Raw genomic sequence first — 17,609 nt, forward strand, 5'->3', positions numbered from 1 at the left:
TCCTCTACTGGTTTAGCCCCTCTTCTCCCTTTTCGCACTTCCCATGACAGAATCTGTCACTCTGTACTTAATTGTTGTACTTACTTATCTTCATCCCTGAGTAGACAGACTGCGAGCTCCATGTGGGGAGGGATTATTTCATACTCATTTTTGTACCTCTGTTATCTGTCTAGCTCAAGTTCTAGTATTTAGTAAGTACTTAATAAGATGAAATTCCTGTAACTCCGTTGTTAAGATGTATCTATTATTAATGTATTCTTTTCTTTTGTCTCTTCTTCTTATAAATTTGGGATCATGTTGCACAGGCAGTTTTGTCTATGATTTTTATTCTATGAGCATTTTCCCAGATCACAATATATTTATCCAAACCATAGATTTTTTTTTAAGTCTTCATGAGGTCATATAATAATACCTCCCCTCTAAACAAAAATAATAGAATTCATGTGGAAAAATAAGAATAGTGAAGAAGATAAGAGTAATGCAGGCAGATTTGTTGTTCTAGATAATAAAATATATTACAAGTTATATTTTGTATGACAGGAATAGATGAATGGAACAGAAATTCCAGAAATGGACTGAAGTGTATATTTAAGAATTTAATATTTCATAAAAGTAGCATTTGGCATTAATTGGGGAAAGGTTGGATTTTTTTTCAATAAAGAGCAATGTTAGAATGACTTGTTAACCATTTAGAAATAAAGTCTAAGTTCTGTTATGTTAACATTAAGTAGTTATTATAGGTGTATATATGGATGTGTATGATGTCCAGGGAGAGGAGGGAAGAATTAATTTTGAGAGCTACTTATCTAACCAGGGTAAAGCCAAAGATTGTTTTTCTCTTTTAGAATAAGCCAGTGATAGCTTCCCAAAGGAGGTAAAAATTCAGTGCTTCCTAGCGTGAAAGAATTTGGAAGTCTAGATTAGAAATTTATTCTTCAAAAAAAAAAAATTTTTTTTTCTTGAGAAGAGGGTGATAGAAGCCCTGAAAGTGACTCATATATTTTGGAAAGATAAAAGTAGCATTGAATAATCTGAAAAAATATAAGAAGGTAAAGTATTTTTTTAAAAAGAGGAGAAAAAGAAGAGGTTGACTATTGTGCATGACTTGGTGAATTTGAAGAAGAACCTAATGTTAAACAGTTCACAAGGAGGGAAGAGCGTGATTTCGGCACTGCTGTTAGAGAGTGACTCATTTTACACCCTGAGGGGACAAATCAGAAAAAATGACCAAGTCCTAGATGAAGTTACACATAAACAGTGAAAAGAAAGCAAATTCAGGGGATAAACTTCCTTTGATAATAAAGGAAGTAGCGAGAGTGGAATAAATGGTTAATTCATAAGTTTTCTGGAGTTTCTTAGACATTCCATCTAGTCATATAATGTGCCCAGCAGAAGTTGGGTAAAGGTTTTTCCGTCATGTTATTGGGTATTTTTCCTAGCCCTTAAAATGTACTTGGGAGGAAGAAGAGCAGTAGTTTAAAATTACAGCTTAGTTCAACATAAGGAATTTGGGGTTTTGCATTTAGTTTTTGGCAGAAGTGACAGATACCTAATTGACACTGTTAAATTTTAGATGGTATGTCTTCTGCTGATCCCAGCTCTGATTGGAATGCGCCAGCAGAAGAGTGGGGAAATTGGGTAGATGAAGAAAGAGCTTCACTTCAAAAGTCCCAGGAACCAATTCCTGATGATCAAAAAGTGAGTAAAGGGATTAGTGGGTGTTTATTTCTCTAAGCAACCAACTGTATTGGAATTATTAAGGGTTACATTCTGTATTACAAATATATCCAGGGGTAGAGTTGCTTCAGAGAGACATTCTAATCATATTTGCTTCAGTCATCTTATGTCCACATGCCTTCTCTCCATTACTGTTTCTTCTTTCCACAAATTATTGAGGATTCTACTATGTGGAAAGCACTATTATATACTGATAAGAAAAAAGACGCACAATTCCTGTCCTCATCAGAATTAATATAACAGCCTACCAACTTTTAGTGTGTTTAGAGAAGAGTAGATTGGTTCTCAATGAAAAATTAAGGAAAGCTTCATAGCAAGATAAGACTGAGAACCTTATGAAAAAGGGACCAAGGCAGGAAAGTAACATGTTTGGTGGAGAGGTATAATACACGTGTGGAATCAATTGGTGGTAGGATCAATTGTTTGTACGTCAGTCTCCCTTTCTAGGCTTCATTCCTTAAAGAAAGGGACCGTGAAGTTTTTATTTTTGTAGCTCTATAAACTAGAGCTACAAAACATGATTCACATTCAGTAAATGAATAAATAGATGAAATGAGTGGTATATATACCTTGCCACATTTTTATGGAATTCTAGAAGTAATGAGAACCTACTGACAGCTTTTAAACTAGGGATAACCTAATCATTGCTAGGATTAGAAAAATTAGGCTGGGAGCTTCCCTGGTGGTCCAGTGGGTACGACTCCAAGCTCCCAGTGCCGGAGGCCGGGGTTTGATCCCTGGTTGGGGAACTAGAATCCTGCTTGCTTGCTGCAGCTAAGAGCCCTCATGCTGCAACTAAAAGATCCCGCATGCCGTGACTTCCCTGGTGGTCCAGTAGCTAAGACTCCACACTCCCAATGCAAGGGGCCCAGGTTCAATCCCTAGTCAGGGAACTAGATCCCACATGCCGCAACTAAGAGTTCAAATGCCACAACTAAAGATCCCGCATGCCACAACTAAAAAAAGATCCCATGTGCCACAACGAAGATCCCGCACACAGCAACAAAGATCCCACATGCCGCAACTAAGACCCAACACAGCCAGCCAAACAAACAAACAAATAAATAAAAATAAAAAGATCACTCATGCCGCAACTAAAAAAGATCCTGCGTGCTGCAACGAAGATCCTGTGTGCCACAACTAAGACCTGGCACAGCCTAAATAAATAAATTTTTTGAAAAAGAAAAATTAGGCTGGATATAGCAAAAATGAGAAGACTGGTTTGGGAGGCTATTTTATACTATTTTGATTTCATGAATCAGGAGGAGATAATGAACTAAGTTGATAGCTTTGAAAAATAAATGGAAGTGGTTATTTACAAGAGTCATTAAGCTACTGATAGAACTTTTCTACTGGTTGGTTATAGAAAGAAGGGTGAAAAGTCAAAGAGGCTCTGAAGATACTAGGGCCATTATTCAACAGACATTAATTGCATCTGCCATGGGTCAGGTATGTGCTAGTAGAGAAACAAGACACAATTACTGCCTTCGAGGAGCCTACAGTCTAGTTAGGGAGGAGAGGAGGGAGACAGGCACATTGGAAGATAAAAGTAATGTTATAATGTGTTAGGTATTATGGAAGCACTTCGGTGTTTTAGCAAAGGCATCCCAGAGGTTAAAGCAGAATGTGTAGCAAAGAGTGATCAGAAATGAGACTGGAAAGGGAAGCAGAAACCAGGTTCTACAAGCCCTTGAATGTCACGTTTAAAACCTTGGATTTCCCGCCTGCCAATGCAGGAGACATGGGTTCGAGCCCTGGTCCAGGAAGATCCCACATGCCGCAGAGCAACTAAGCCCATCTGCCACAACTACTGAGCCTGCGCTCTAGAGCCCGCGCTCTAGAGCCCACATACTGCAACCACTGAGCCCGTGCGCCTAGAGCCCATGCCCCACAACAAGAGAAGCCACCACAAAGAGAAGACCGCGCACCACAATGAAGAGTAGCCCCTGCTCACCGCAACTAGAGAAAGCCATGCACAGCAATGAAGACCCAGTGCAGCCAAAAAATAAATAATTAATTAATTTTTTTTAAAAAATTGTTCTTAAAAAAAACAAAAAAAAATGACTTCCAGAATTGTAGCTTAGGTAACTGGGATGGTGAAAGTGGTGCTCCCAACAGAGAAAGCAAAAGCTAGTTAATTGGGGGAAGATGGTTGGTTCAGTTTGGGATGTGTTAGATGTAAGGTATTTTGTAGATATGCCTAAGAAAAGTTGGTTGCAACAGGTTAAAGCTTTGGGAAAAGATTTGTATTTGGAAGTAATTAGTATATGGTTGTTAAAACTTTGAGGGTGAGTGAAATGTGTAGAAAATTTTATAGAGTTGAAAAGAGCAATGTAATGAGCATAGAAATCTGGGGAACTCCCAACTTTTAACCCATGAAAGAAACTGAGGGAGGAGAGTTCTGGGACACAGAGGCTGAGACATTTGTTCTCTGGTAATTTAGAGCAGTTTGATTAGAAACCTTGGACTACTAGCCAGTCGGAGTAAGTTGAGTAAAATGATGGTTAAAAAATAATAAGGTATTTTTTTCTTGGGACTTCCCTGGTGGTCCAGTGGGTAAGACTCCGTGCTCCCTATGCAGGGGGCCCGGGTTCAATCTCTGCTTAGGGAACTAGATCCCTCATGCTGCAACTAAAACCTGGTGCAGCCAAATAAATAAATAAAAAATTTTTTTAAGATTTTTTTTTCTTAAGCAAGTTTGGGTATGGATGGAGGAGAAGTAGTGGATAATAGCAAACTGTAGTATGATGAAGGGTTTTGTTGGGGTCGTTTGTATTTTAATGATAGGAGAGATTTTAGTGCAGGGGTCAGCAAACTTTTATTTAAAGGGCCATGCATTAGTGCAAAAGCAGCCATAGACAGTATGGATGGATTATAAATTGGCTGAGAAGCAGACTGACCAGAGTTCTTGTGACCTGAATATCCTTCAGAGGATGCATCTTTTCATATGACATTTTAATCATTGTGAGCCTATGGTAAAAACTTCTGTGGAAGTTTCTCCACAACTAGCAGCCAACTTGGACTGAAAGTCTCTTAGCTAAGTTTAGCAGGATTTGTGCAGGATTTGGTTTGGTTTTGTTTTTCCATCTGCTAGTAATTTCTGTAAACTATTTGATGGTTCATGAGACCTCCAAAATCATCCTAATGACTATGGTACTGAGCAGAGAAATAGCAAGTTAGCTATATCATCTCTCCCGTTAAGTAGAGTCTAAGAATCTTGGCTGTCATCTGTACAGAATAATCTAAAAGCACTTTTCCATAGAAAACTCAGCTATATGGTATGTGTGAAGAAATATCATTCATACTAATTTAACAATTCTAATTTGCTATTCTTGTCATGCAGAATATTATTTTCAATGACATTCCTTCTCAAATTCAATTTTTTTAATTAAGCCTTTTCTTTTGAGGTAATTATAGAGTCACATGTACTTTTTAAAATATTTTATTTATTTATTTTGGCTGCGCTGGGTCTTCATTGAGTCATGCGGGCTCAGAGTTGCCGCATGCAGGCTTCTTGGTTGCGGCATACTACCTCTTAGTTGTAGCCTGCATGTGGGATTTAGTTCCCCGACCAGGGATCGAACTCAGGGCCCCTGCATTGGGAGCACGGAGTCTTACCCACTGGACCAGCAGGGAAGTCCCAGAGTCACATGTACTTGTAAGAAATAATACAGAAAAATCCCTTGTACCCTTTACCCAGTGTCCCCCAATGGTAACATCTTGCAAAAGTGTAGTACAGTGTCAAAACCAGGACATTGGCATTGACATGGTCAAGATATGGAACATTTCTAATGTCTTTTGTGAAATATCTGTTGTATCTTTTGCACACTTTCTGATTGGATTGTTTATTTGTTTATTGTTGAATTTTGAGTGTTTTTTTATATAATCTAGATACAAGTCCTTTGTTGGATATGTGGTTTACAAATATTTTCTCCTACTCTGTAGCTTGTCATTCTCTTAACAGGGTCAAGTTCAGTTTTAATGCAAATAGTTCTGTGTTTAAATAAAATGAATTACCTAAGAAACGAGTTTTTAAAAACCAAGGTTTACACAGCTGTCTAATTGATCATGTAGTGAGTGATGAAAGATGTAAGAAAAAGAGGTTTATCGTAATAGAAGAGTGAAGTTCCATGCACTTTTGTTATTTTTTGAGTATGTGATTTCAGATCAGTTTTACTGTTACTAATTCTTATTTAGAATTTGGGAGAAAAAGACTGCACCTAATGAATTATTTCATAATAATTTTCTGAATAATGAAAACTTAACCAGTTGGTTCACTTCAGTATTTTTGCTTTTAAAATCAGGTTTCAGATGAAGATAAAGAAAAGGGAGAGGGAGCTCTTCCAACAGGGAAATCTAAAAAGAAGAAAAAGAAAAAGAAGAAGCAAGGTGAAGATAACTCTCCTGCACAGGTAAAGTATAAAACAACAGACATCATTCATTAAGCACCTACTGCTGACTTGTGAAAAGATAATTTGCAGATGCTGAGAAAATGTAGAGATATAAAGACACCATGTGAGACATCAAATTTACTTGAGAAGCATTTGAAAAGTCATAGAATGTTTTAAACATTTTATGTGTCATACTGTAATAAAAATGTTATTGCTCTAAAGAAAATATCAAAGGTATAAACCAAAAGCAAATAACTAAAATTCTAAATTAGATGCATTTTAGTTTATATTATGATGAAATGGAACAGGGGGTACAGTATTTCACACATACAGAAATTCTTTGAGTAATGGAATTTAGCAAATTAGAATTTTAGCACATTTAGAAGAACCATGCACATAACAAGTGGAGTCTTTCCCTTGACTTTGAGTTTGCTGGCTGTTCGACTTGGTATCCTTTCCTGATTTTTTGGCTTCTAACAGAAACTTTCTATTTATATCACTCCTACATTTTCCTTTTCTTTTCTTTGGTTTTTCCTATCTGGGAAAGTATTTTTAGATCATTATATAGATGAAAACAAAGATTTTAATTTCAAATGTACTAGATTACTGGAAATATGCATGGATTTGTTTTTGAAAGCATTATCACTATTACATTACAACTTATGAAAATCTTATTTCTTACTTACAACCATGTGGCTAATTGTTTTCATTCCTTTAAATGTAGGAGATAACCAGAATTTCTAGAGGATAGGCTACATAGTAATTTTCCTACTTACTATTTGGAAAAAGTTTCAGCGTGACTTTTTTTTTTTTTTTTCTTTTTTTTTTTTTTTTTTTTGCGGTACACGGGCCTCTCACTGTTGTGGCCTCTCCCGTTGTGGAGCACAGGCGCCGGACGCGCTGGCTCAGCGGCCATGGCTCACGGGCCCAGCCGCTTTGTGGCATGTGGGATCCTCCCAGACCGGGGCACGAACCCGCGTCCCCTGCATCAGCAGGCAGACTCTCAACCACTACGCCACCAGGGAAGCCCCTCAGCGTGACTTTTTAAAGAAGTATGTGTTCAGTTCTTTTTTGTTGTGGGGAGCACAACCCTTCATAGATGATACCATTCCATTATCAGTATTAGTTTTTTCTCAGTAACAATAGATGGGCATTAAGGTTAACATAACTAAGATCAATGGGCATAAAAACAAAAACTATACAGTAGGTGTGCTTTTCTTGTTAGCTGAACTAGCTGATGAGAAGTGTTATTGATAGGCATACTTTGTTTAGTAATACTATCTGAAATCCATTTAGCCAAACTTTTTCTGGATTTCTGTGATTCATACTATGGACTTTACTAATACTGCTTTTCTGACTTGTAGATTAGGTGAGTTCCTTTTAAAAGAAATTTTGTGGGGTAGATGTATTCCTTAAATTTCAGATTAATTGGCAAAGGTCATTAAATTGTGAAAGTTCCTTTGGTATTCTGATATTCCTTTTTAAAAAATGTTTGATCTGTTTTTTAAATATAGTGAATAAGTATACAGGTTTTAGAGTCAGATCTGTATTCACATTTTAGTTCTGCCATTTACTGAGTTGTTTTTTGTTTGTTTGTTGTATTTTGCACAAGTTCCTTAACTGCATAGATTGTTTTGAGAATTAAATGAGATATCCGTGAAGTTCTGTGTAAAGTACATAGCACAGAGTAGCCTATGCATAAATGATTACGTTTTGGAATTTTTTTTTTCCTTACCATTCACAATGATAGTCCTATTTAATATATTCTAATTCATACTTACTTCACATACCTAAGCATGTAATGTCTTTTAAAAAGTTTGAAGACCTAAGAATGGAAATGTTCAAACTTGGAAAAGACCATAAAAATTATCTACACAAATTTTATTTTACAGTTGAGGAAACTGCAGTTTGGGGAAATCAAAGATTTGTCCTTGACGTAAGCATTTGTCCTTGACTTAGCTAGGTTGTGGCATGGCCAAAACTGAAATTCCTGTCTGTGTCCTTTCTACTATGTAAGCTTAATTTATCTAGAAAATGCACTTATGTATAAATATTTCATTCCTTGAAGAAATCATTAAGTGAAATGCTATTTCTAAAGTCTTAAAGTAGCACCTAATTCCCCGTGTACTTTTTATAAAAGGAAAAAAATACTTGTTTGGTTTAGTAAATTAAATGGTTCCCATTTGGGGACGTGAGTGTGTTGTTTTTTAATTCACAGTTGATTTAAATCCCTGAGGAAAGCAGGGATGATGAACGTATATTCCATATGTACCTATGGTTAAAATTCTTTGAATAATTATTTTTTTTATGCTCTTTTAAGCCATTTGGGCAGTTTCTGAAATAAAATTATCTTCTTGGAATATCTTCTGGACAGTAGTACTATAAACCAAATAGATTTTAATTAGTAAAAAAATGAGTGATTTGTATCATCTAATGCACTACTTTTCTCTGTAGGACACAGAAGAATTAGAAAAAGAGATTAGAGAAGAGCTCCCAGTGAATACCTCTAAGGTCCGTCCAAAACAGGAAAAAGCTTTTTCTTTGAAGACCATAAGCACTAGTGATCCAGCTGAAGCGCTCATCAAAAATAGCCAGGTAGGGCTTCCCTGGTGGCGCAGTGGTTGAGAGTCCGCCTGCCGATGCAGGGGACGTGGGTTCGTGCCCCGATCCGGGAAGATCCCACATGCCGCGGAGCGGCTGGGCCCGCGAGCCATGGCCGCTGAGCCTGCGCGTCCGGAGCCTGTGCTCCGCAACAGGAGAGACCACAACAGTGAGAGGCCCGCGTACTGTAAAAAAAAAAAAAAAAAATAGCCAGGTAACTTTCTGATATGTAAGGAATAAAATTTTGATGACTTGAGAATTGTATTAATAGTAATATTTTATGGAGGCCCATGCTAAACATTTTAAATACACCAAATTGCCCTTACAACAACCCCACAAGAAAGGTACAACCCATTATATAAATGAGTTTAGAGAAGTTGAATAAGTTGGCCCAAGTCCCATAACTATCAGATGCAAAACTAGAGAGAACCACTAGACTGTATTTTTTTCTTAAATATCTAGGCATACAAGGGATAGATGGCTTACAGAAAATGTGACTGGTTCCACTTTCCCAAAAGCATGCACATAATATAAAACGACTATGGTCCGACCTCTCAGAATGTAGCATTTGTTTAAAATTTGCTGACAGTATCTTGAACTGTGTGCCTCTGTGGAAAATTTTGATATGTCAGAAGGGACCATTTTACAAAAGGTCTAGACCAGTGACACAAAGACCATAGCTCTTTAAAAGTCTGATTTCTAATTTGGTAAGTTATATCATATAGAAATATAAGAAATATGAATGACCATGAAATTCTGCATGGTTCGTTTATATACTCATTCAAAAAATGTATTGAGAACCTACCACAGTGCCACACACTAGTTAAGGTTCTGGGGACACATCAAAGAACAAAGCAGACAAAAAAATCTCTGCCTCTATGGAGGCTACATATTTAATGAGACAGCTTTACACAAGAACCTGAATTACTGTTAAGAGAAAGAATTTGTAACAGTCTGGTACTAAAAATCTTAACCATACTTCCTATTTGGACTTGATGCTTTTAATTCCCTGAGAGTATTTTGACATAAAAGAATGCAGTCTCAGTACATACATAGGACTTCCCTCATAGCGCAGTGGTTAAGAATCTGCCTGCCAATGCAGGGGACACGGGTTCGAGCCCTAGTCCGGGAAGATCCCACATGCCGCAGAGCAGCTAAGCCCGTGAGCCACAACTACTGAGCCTACGCTCTAGAGCTCCCGTACCTAGAGCCCGTGCTCCACAACAAGAGAAGCCACTGCAATGAGAAGCCCGCACACCACAATGAAGAGTAGCCCCCGCTCACCGCAACTAGAGAAAGCCCACGTGCAGCAACGAAGACCCAGCGCGGCCAAAAATATATAAATAAACTAATTTTTTAAAAAATACATACATAAATTTAATAGTAAGACTGCAAAGGGTCACATGACATTTTGATGTTTTACTTAATAAGTCATTTTCAGAAGCCATCTTGTAAAGGATATTTGAGTCCTTCTGTGATTTAATATAGGTAAGTGAGAGAATGGGGGAGAAAGAGATTTAAAATGAGTACTGAACTTTTGGGTATGAAATAAATACAGGAAACATTATTAAAGTTGAACCAAGCAACATAAATGCAGCTTCAGATACCTGAGATAGGAAGAAGGAATTCTAGTAGTTACCTGGGTGCATACCTGCCTCTTGTTTCCTTTCCCGTTGTGCTTTCTTGAACCCATGGAGCCTGGAAGAACAAGGGGCAAGAGAAGCATGACTTACCCTTTTTTCTGTATTCAAAATAATCATCACAGGTAGAGCTAAAGGGTGAGATGATCTCTTACTCATCTGTTACAGCCTCAAGGCACTGTAGGTGTTGGAGTTTCTGTTGTTACCTGTCCTGAACATTCATTAACAGTCAGGCCTCATTCAGGCAAAACAGTTAGTTTACCTCTCTGCTCAGAGGTTGCAGAGGAGAAGGAAGATTCAAGAGTTCAGGCCCTACGCATTATGACTTCACTACCAGACTCAATAAAACTCTGACGATTTGGACCTGAGTTTTACTAGTTGCTTTAATAGATAAGACTCTAGTAGCCATAGTCTGCTGTATCTGAGGCCATCTTTCCTTGGGGAGGAAACTGAACCTATTGCTGCTGCTGTTTGAGATATCTCTAACTCTTGAGAAGAACAAAAGGGAGTATCACCTACTGGTAGTTCAGAAATTTGCTATTTTCTTTTTGCCTTCACATGAAAAGGTTTTGAGGAGGTGAGAGTTAGTGGGAAGTGGGCAGAAGCATTGAATACCAAAACATAAAAAAATCCTGTTACTTGTAATGAAAAAGAAAAATGTAAAAGTTAATGAAAATGGAATTATTCACTCATGTGAAATTCAGTAAACATCTTGTGATTTTACACATTTATCCATTTTTATCCCAACCTGTATTTGTGGATATTGTAAATAAAGACTTATTTGGTTATGTGTCACTAGAGGGCAGGCATGAGTTGTAGCGCTTCTGCTGATAAATTATTTGGCAACCATGTTCATATTACTGCTATACAGCCTCTTGTATTACTATGATATTTATTTTTATTTGAAATTTTTAATGAAAATCTAAGATAATTTCATTTCAAAATAGCCTATCAAGACTCTTCCACCTGCTATTTCTACCGAGCCATCTGTTATTTCATCAAAAAGTGATTCTGACAAGAGCTCTTCCCAAGTGCCACCGATGCTACAAGAAACAGATAAATCCAAGTCGAATACTAAGCAAAATAGTGTGCCTCCTTCACAGAGTAAGTAATTCTCATTTTTGGTTCTTTTGGTGTTCTCTGTACTGTCTATAAGTGTTACTATCTTAAAAGTCTAATGGATTACTTATTAGAGCATCCCTTTCCTCCTTTGTGAAGATTCCTTGGACCCTTGTGGACCTCAGTTGGGAGGACCAGGGAGCTGAAATCACTTCAGGCAAGAATAGGTGGCCAAGGACATACACAGAGGAGGGCTATGCCTGCCCTTACTTGCCCAGTCCCTCCCTTTTTCTGTGCACATGTTCTTGAGACTGCAAATTGTTCTGTGCCCTTTTTTTTCCACCTCTTTTTCTCCCTTTAGCTACTTTTAGTGTCCATTTTACCCACTTTCACTTTTATTACTTAGATTGAGTCTTTTAAACAATGGTTTTTCTAGGTCAAAACTGGTGAAATAATATCCATATCGTTAAACCAAATAATACAGAGGAAAGGAAAAGAGGAAGGCAGCCAGAGAATATCCTGAAAAACATGTAACTAGAACTTGAAAATGTAAACATAAAATGTGAGGCATCGTTAGTGGATCTCAAAGCATGTTTTTATTGATACTACTTTCATATTTTTGAAACAGAACAATATTTACTGTCCTCCTAACTCTCTCTCTCTTTTTTTTCCCCCCCTTTTAGCCAAGTCTGAAACTAGTTGGGAATCTCCCAAACAAATAAAAAAGAAGAAAAAAGCCAGACGGGAAACGTGAATATTTTTTTTCCTGAATTGGACATGTGTTTGCAAACACTGTCTTGAAGATTATGCTGTTTATGCAATAATTTGTGAACATGTACAGAGTTTTATATAAATTTAAACCAATTTTTAAAACAAAACTGTGAACACAACCACCGTAAAAATGGAATCAAAGGAAAGTTAATTTATGAAATTAAGAGGTCAGCAGAATTGGAAGACACTTGGGGAAAGTCTTTTCAATCTAACAAGAACGATCTTAATTTAAGAATATTATCCTGGTTTTACAACAGTGCCCTGTTTACAACAGATTGTGCCCTGTCTCATCTGCAGCTGAGGAATAAAGGATTCTGATTAGAGAGAGGGTTGCCTACATATTAGTAGGCAGCTTCTTGGATCTTATGCACGGAACTTAAACCATTTGAATCTGTTTTATGCTTAAATCAAAGTGCTTTGATCAAATGCATAATCTGCCATATCTTTACATATTTGTTGGTAGCAATTTGTATTAAAGAAATCACAAGTGCAAATAAAAAGTCATTTATCGTTTGTTTAACTAAACTGTCATGGTTTAGTTTACAATTTTTAAAAAGTTCTTAAAACATTCAAAATGCAGTTGACACTTGTATGGCTTATGAAGTTATTTTTGATAGTCTTACTTTACTTGAATTGTTCAAAGTACAGTATATTTTAAGTTAAGAAAGGTAAACTATATATTTGTTTTATACTTTTAAGGTTCAGACTCACAAATAATGCTCTTGTTGATGATTTGAAAACTTTCAGGCAAAATCCACCTTACATTTTTTCCTTTCCCTAGCAATTACTTTTTTTTCCAGCATCAACTCTTCATCATTACTAATACTTTTTTGACTTTAAAAATGAAATCTTTCACAAACTAGTTATACAGACAGAACTTTGATTATATGATGGAGAATGAAAAACTAAAGTCAGACAGCTTTAATTGACATTGTCAAGACCTCCAGTTATCAGGAATACATTTTTTTACTGCCTTAACCTGTAGTGCGTAGAATATGCATCAATTTCTTGAAGGGGATTCGTGTTTTTATAAGAATTTTCATGTAATTATTGCAATCGTGATCAAATAAGGAACGTTTCCTGCTTGAAACTGTATTGATTTAAATGATGTGTGAGATGTTTCACCATTTTCAGGCACTGTGTAATTCTATTGTAATAAACTGGCAGGTATCTTTGTAACTATAAATAGTGCATGCTCAGCCATGTACACTGTAAATAGCCTTTACCAAACGTGTTTGACAAGGACCATAATTAACATCACTTAGTGAATTGTGATAAAGAAAAAAAGCCATGATTTATTCGATGTGATTGGCTTAATTGTTTTCCTGTGGCGCCAAGAATGAAACTGTTTAACAGCTGTAACCAATGGTACTGATCTGTCCATCCAATCTTGTCTTTATTATATTTGACTGTGGTTTGATAGTATTGCATTGTCACACTAGGAAAGCTAAAGAAACAAAATGCTTTTAGTTTTGCTGAAGACTGGCCTTATTAATGGACAGCTTTCCTAACAAGTGATTATTAACTTTTATCAGGTGTTAACATCTGTTTCAGGAACATGGCAGTATGTTTACATGTCAGAAGTTTTGTTTAATTCTATATTTCTAAATTGATTTGTTTAAATAAATTCAGCAAATGGATAGCATTGTTTTTATTTGCTTCAATATCGGGGTAAATAAGCTAAAGTGCCAGGAGTGGATTTCTTCGAATGACTGTGCTCTGTTCGCTTTATATAGATGCTTCCTGAAGAGATCCAAGGATTCCTACATTGCAGCACTTTGTAAAGGTATCACAAAGGAGAATTGAATAGGGAGTCTGTGTAATTTTAGAATGTGCCAAAAGATCTATGCTCAACAAATTGAATTGAACTCTCTCAACTCTACCTCACCATTTCTTTATTTTAGAATTGTGTTGGCTATGTCGAATGTCGGACTTTATTTCTCCAGCTTAGTATCTCTCATTCAACCACCAACACCAGTGTTAGAAACGCCATCTTTTGAGGGCAGATTCGGTGTTGAGACGGAGAAGTGCACTGCTAAATTGGGGTGGATCCAGGATGGAGATACCTGTCCCTCTCTCTGGCTCAAGAACTAGGGCATGGATTTTTATCTTTTAAGAGATGGCAGCTATGAGTGATAAAATTAGTAAGTTCATTCTCTTACACGAGTGAGATGCAAACTCTTGCACAAAGTATCATTGTTCATCGCTCTTCACTTGTTCCATAAAGTTGTTTATGTGACATGAAAGCAGTTTCTGGCGTCTGAACAGAGGAACTGTTTTCCAACATAAACTCAGAAGGCAATAAAATCAAGGTAATGATTCAGGGGAGAGAGGGGAGCCTGTTGTCCTTTGGAGGCTTGGATTAGATGCTCCCCAAACCACTAGTAGGGAGATAAGTGATCCCTTCAGGCTTTGTCAGGGCTGGAGGGGACCCTTGTTCTGATTAGCAAACAAAGCCTCCTAGAGAAACTACTAAAACTCTCTCTCATCCTGACCTGTCTGCCCGTACTTAACTGAATGAAAATCCTTCCCTGTTCTGGAGCAGGGAGTAGTGGGTTAGGAATTCCCCAGACTGGAATCCTACCTCTCTGTATCCTGAATTGAGCAAAACAATAGTTGAGAGAGTCCAAAAAACAAGTATTGAAATAAAATGTCATTAATGTAATTGACCGTGTTTACTTTGTGCATGCATTTTATTGGGCGGGCAGTGGGAATGACTCATCTGAATCTAATGGTATTATTTCATAGGCTAATCCAGTTTGTACTTGGGTTAAAGATATTGAAGGGCAATATTTAACTACAGAGTTTAGTTTTTCTTAATTACAAACAGTCCTCTATTAATAGAGTGTGAAATATCTTTCAAAATTTAGAATTTAGGATGTCTAACAGATGTCTTAAGACGTTCCTATAAGCTCATTGCACAAACTGGAATTACTTTCCAAAAGACTTAGGGAATGCAAATATGTTATTTGTAAAATGCATTGAGTATTGTAAATAAAACAAACCATTTTTGATTTAAGTTGCTCTTTACAGTTCTCTTACGGGAGGGCACTTCGCATCCTAAGCTAGTCTAAAGGCAATGACATTTTGATGTTCTTGATGTTTCTAAACTATAGGTTCTAAATGTTTCAAATGTTCTTGATGCTCTGAAACCATAGTTGTACTTGCAGGCTTTACCACTGGCAAGTCAAGTATTTGGAGTGAAACATCTCTTGAAATGTCCCTGTTCGTGACACAGTGTTCTCTGTGGGAAACAGCTTCCATCTTATATCATCTTAGCAGTAGATGTAACTGCCACCAGGTGTAGTGTATCACTTGTATCAACCTTTTAAATTAAGGAAATTAAACTCAAATTTGGCATTATGTATTAGTATGGCTGTGTCCTAAACAATAGTGACTTAATATAGAAGTTTATTTCTCTTGCATGTAGAAAAAAAAGAGAGAGAAAGCAGGCCCAAGAAAGCAGGCCAGGGCTACTCTGACAGTCTGCAGGGCCAGGCATCCAAGGTCCTTCTGTGTTGCCCTTCCACATTCTCAACACGTGGCTTTCGTGTCACGGTTGCAGGCAGCTGCACTAGCTAGAAACCTCCTCTCAGCATTTCTGCTCCCTTCCTTTAAGAACACTTCTTCAAGTTACTCACACCACACAGGCTTATCCACCCAAACTCAGTCAGTTGATCCTACTAGCTACAGAGGAGGATGGGAAGTCAGTGTTTCTCCTGGGCTGTCATGGGCCAAAGTAACATTTCAGGATTCATTACTGAGGAAGCAGTAGAGAAGTGGGTATCAGGAACAGCTAGTGGTCTGTCACAGGGTTGACTACGTTGTGTATATCCTGCAGCCAAGCGTCACTTCTGAGGTTAGGTTTTAGCTTTTCTGATTGAGCGGAAAATTTTAAATCTCTTGGATGCTACCCAGAGTTGCAGCTAGTAATGTTTCAACTTATATATAGTAGATTGTGGAAGAAATTTCTGCCACTCAGTGACTGCTTGAAATCCTAGAGACCCAGAGGCTTCAAAAAACTGAGCAGCCTGCTCTCACACCTACAATGCAAGTATAGACTATAACAATTTTCAGTAGAAGTTACCCTGGTGCGTAATGTAATCTTTAAAAAATTAAAAGGCACTTTTACTATTCTAAATACTTTAACAGAATGATTTCTAATCCTAGCATCAAGAAAGGTATATGAGGTGCATTGTAAGATGTTTGCTACCTACCTAATTAACAATACTGAGGTTCATGAATAGGCTAATCTGAAGAAAATTTTAAGCAGATTCAAGGTCATCCCCCTCATAATGGCATTCTTTTTTGTATGTGTGCTTTCCTTTTTTATTTATTGTATCAAAGCATTCAAAATGAATATATGTAACATGTACATAAATTATAAAGCATAATAAAATGAACACCTCTGAAACCACCATTCTGCTTAAGAAATAGAACATTACCCGTAGGGGATCTTGGGGGTGAGCTTGCCGTTTGTTGTTGTCAGGTAACAGGACTGAGGCGGGGTGTAGGGGCGGGTTGTGGAGGCATGGATGAAAATAGCTACTCTCAGGCACCCAGCTGGGCACAGCTCCTTTTCGGGGCCACAACTGAGTAGGGGTCCCAGGTAACACATAACCTGGTCTTGGAAGGCTGTCATGACAGCCTCGCTATTGCTGCTTCCTCGAGTCACTCCACTGACATCTGTTGGGAAATTGTTATAGTAAATATGCATACGCACAGTGAATCTGAACGTGAATAGTGCCCTCGGAGTTAAGTAGTGCACGGTTTACATGGCAGCCTTTCCACAGGGAAAGAGGATAGCGAGGCTCTTTTCTAGACAGGAGCTTCCCCCAGGGTTCAGAAGAGCAGCGTGTGTCCTTAGGGCAAGGGTTCCTTGCGAAGTTTGCTGAAGGGGCTGCAGACATTCTGAAAAACACCACAAGGGTGTTTATTGGCAGGACAACCAGAGCTGTTAGCTACTTAAGACCCTGGAATTATGAATGATTTCTTTCTCTTCTAAACTGTCTTCAATAATTTAAAAAATACATTGCCGGGAAAATTTGGAGCTATTTCCATTTCTCATCAAAACTGAAATGACCACAATAATGAACAATGGAAGAAAACCTACCTTAGCACTGGAACTAGGAAAGGGGCATCCAAATGCCAGAAACCGAGGGACATTTGTATTATTAGCAATCAAAATCCATAAATTTATCGGAAGAATAAAACAGGTATAATATCAGGAAATCTAACATTTCATTTAATCGCAAGATTAAAGCAGAAAAAGTACATGATCATGACACTAAGCTGAAGTATGATAATCCAACAGCTATTCCAAATTTAGATTTTAAAAACTTGAAGTAGGTGAAATACTAAAGTCAAATCCATTAGAGTCAGAGCAAGGCAGGGTTTCTTGATAGTCAAC

At 37.4% G+C, this 17,609-nt stretch overlaps 1 protein-coding gene across 6 annotated transcripts in view; it reads left to right on the plus strand.

Annotated features, from left to right (window-relative positions):
- The window catches only part of MTDH (metadherin), a 56,018-nt gene extending 40,456 nt beyond the window's left edge, over window positions 1-15,562 (plus strand). The window contains exons 8-12 of one of the 6 annotated variants that reach the window (XM_082858790.1): window positions 1,574-1,698; window positions 6,042-6,149; window positions 8,583-8,723; window positions 11,317-11,473; window positions 12,112-15,562. In XM_082858790.1, the coding sequence (XP_082714916.1) occupies window positions 1,574-1,698; window positions 6,042-6,149; window positions 8,583-8,723; window positions 11,317-11,473; window positions 12,112-12,182 (602 nt within the window). In that variant the 3' untranslated portion in view covers window positions 12,183-15,562. The remainder of the gene's footprint in view (window positions 1-1,573; window positions 1,699-6,041; window positions 6,150-8,582; window positions 8,724-11,316; window positions 11,474-12,111) is intronic. The other 5 variants (XM_082858789.1, XM_082858794.1, XM_082858793.1 and 2 more) reach the window with 5 other exon arrangements.
- Window positions 15,563-17,609: the final 2,047 nt, after the last annotated feature.

This window comes from Leucopleurus acutus (genome assembly GCF_964270905.1).
Source record: "Leucopleurus acutus genome assembly, chromosome: 17".
Classification (NCBI taxonomy): Eukaryota; Metazoa; Chordata; class Mammalia; order Artiodactyla; family Delphinidae; genus Leucopleurus; species Leucopleurus acutus.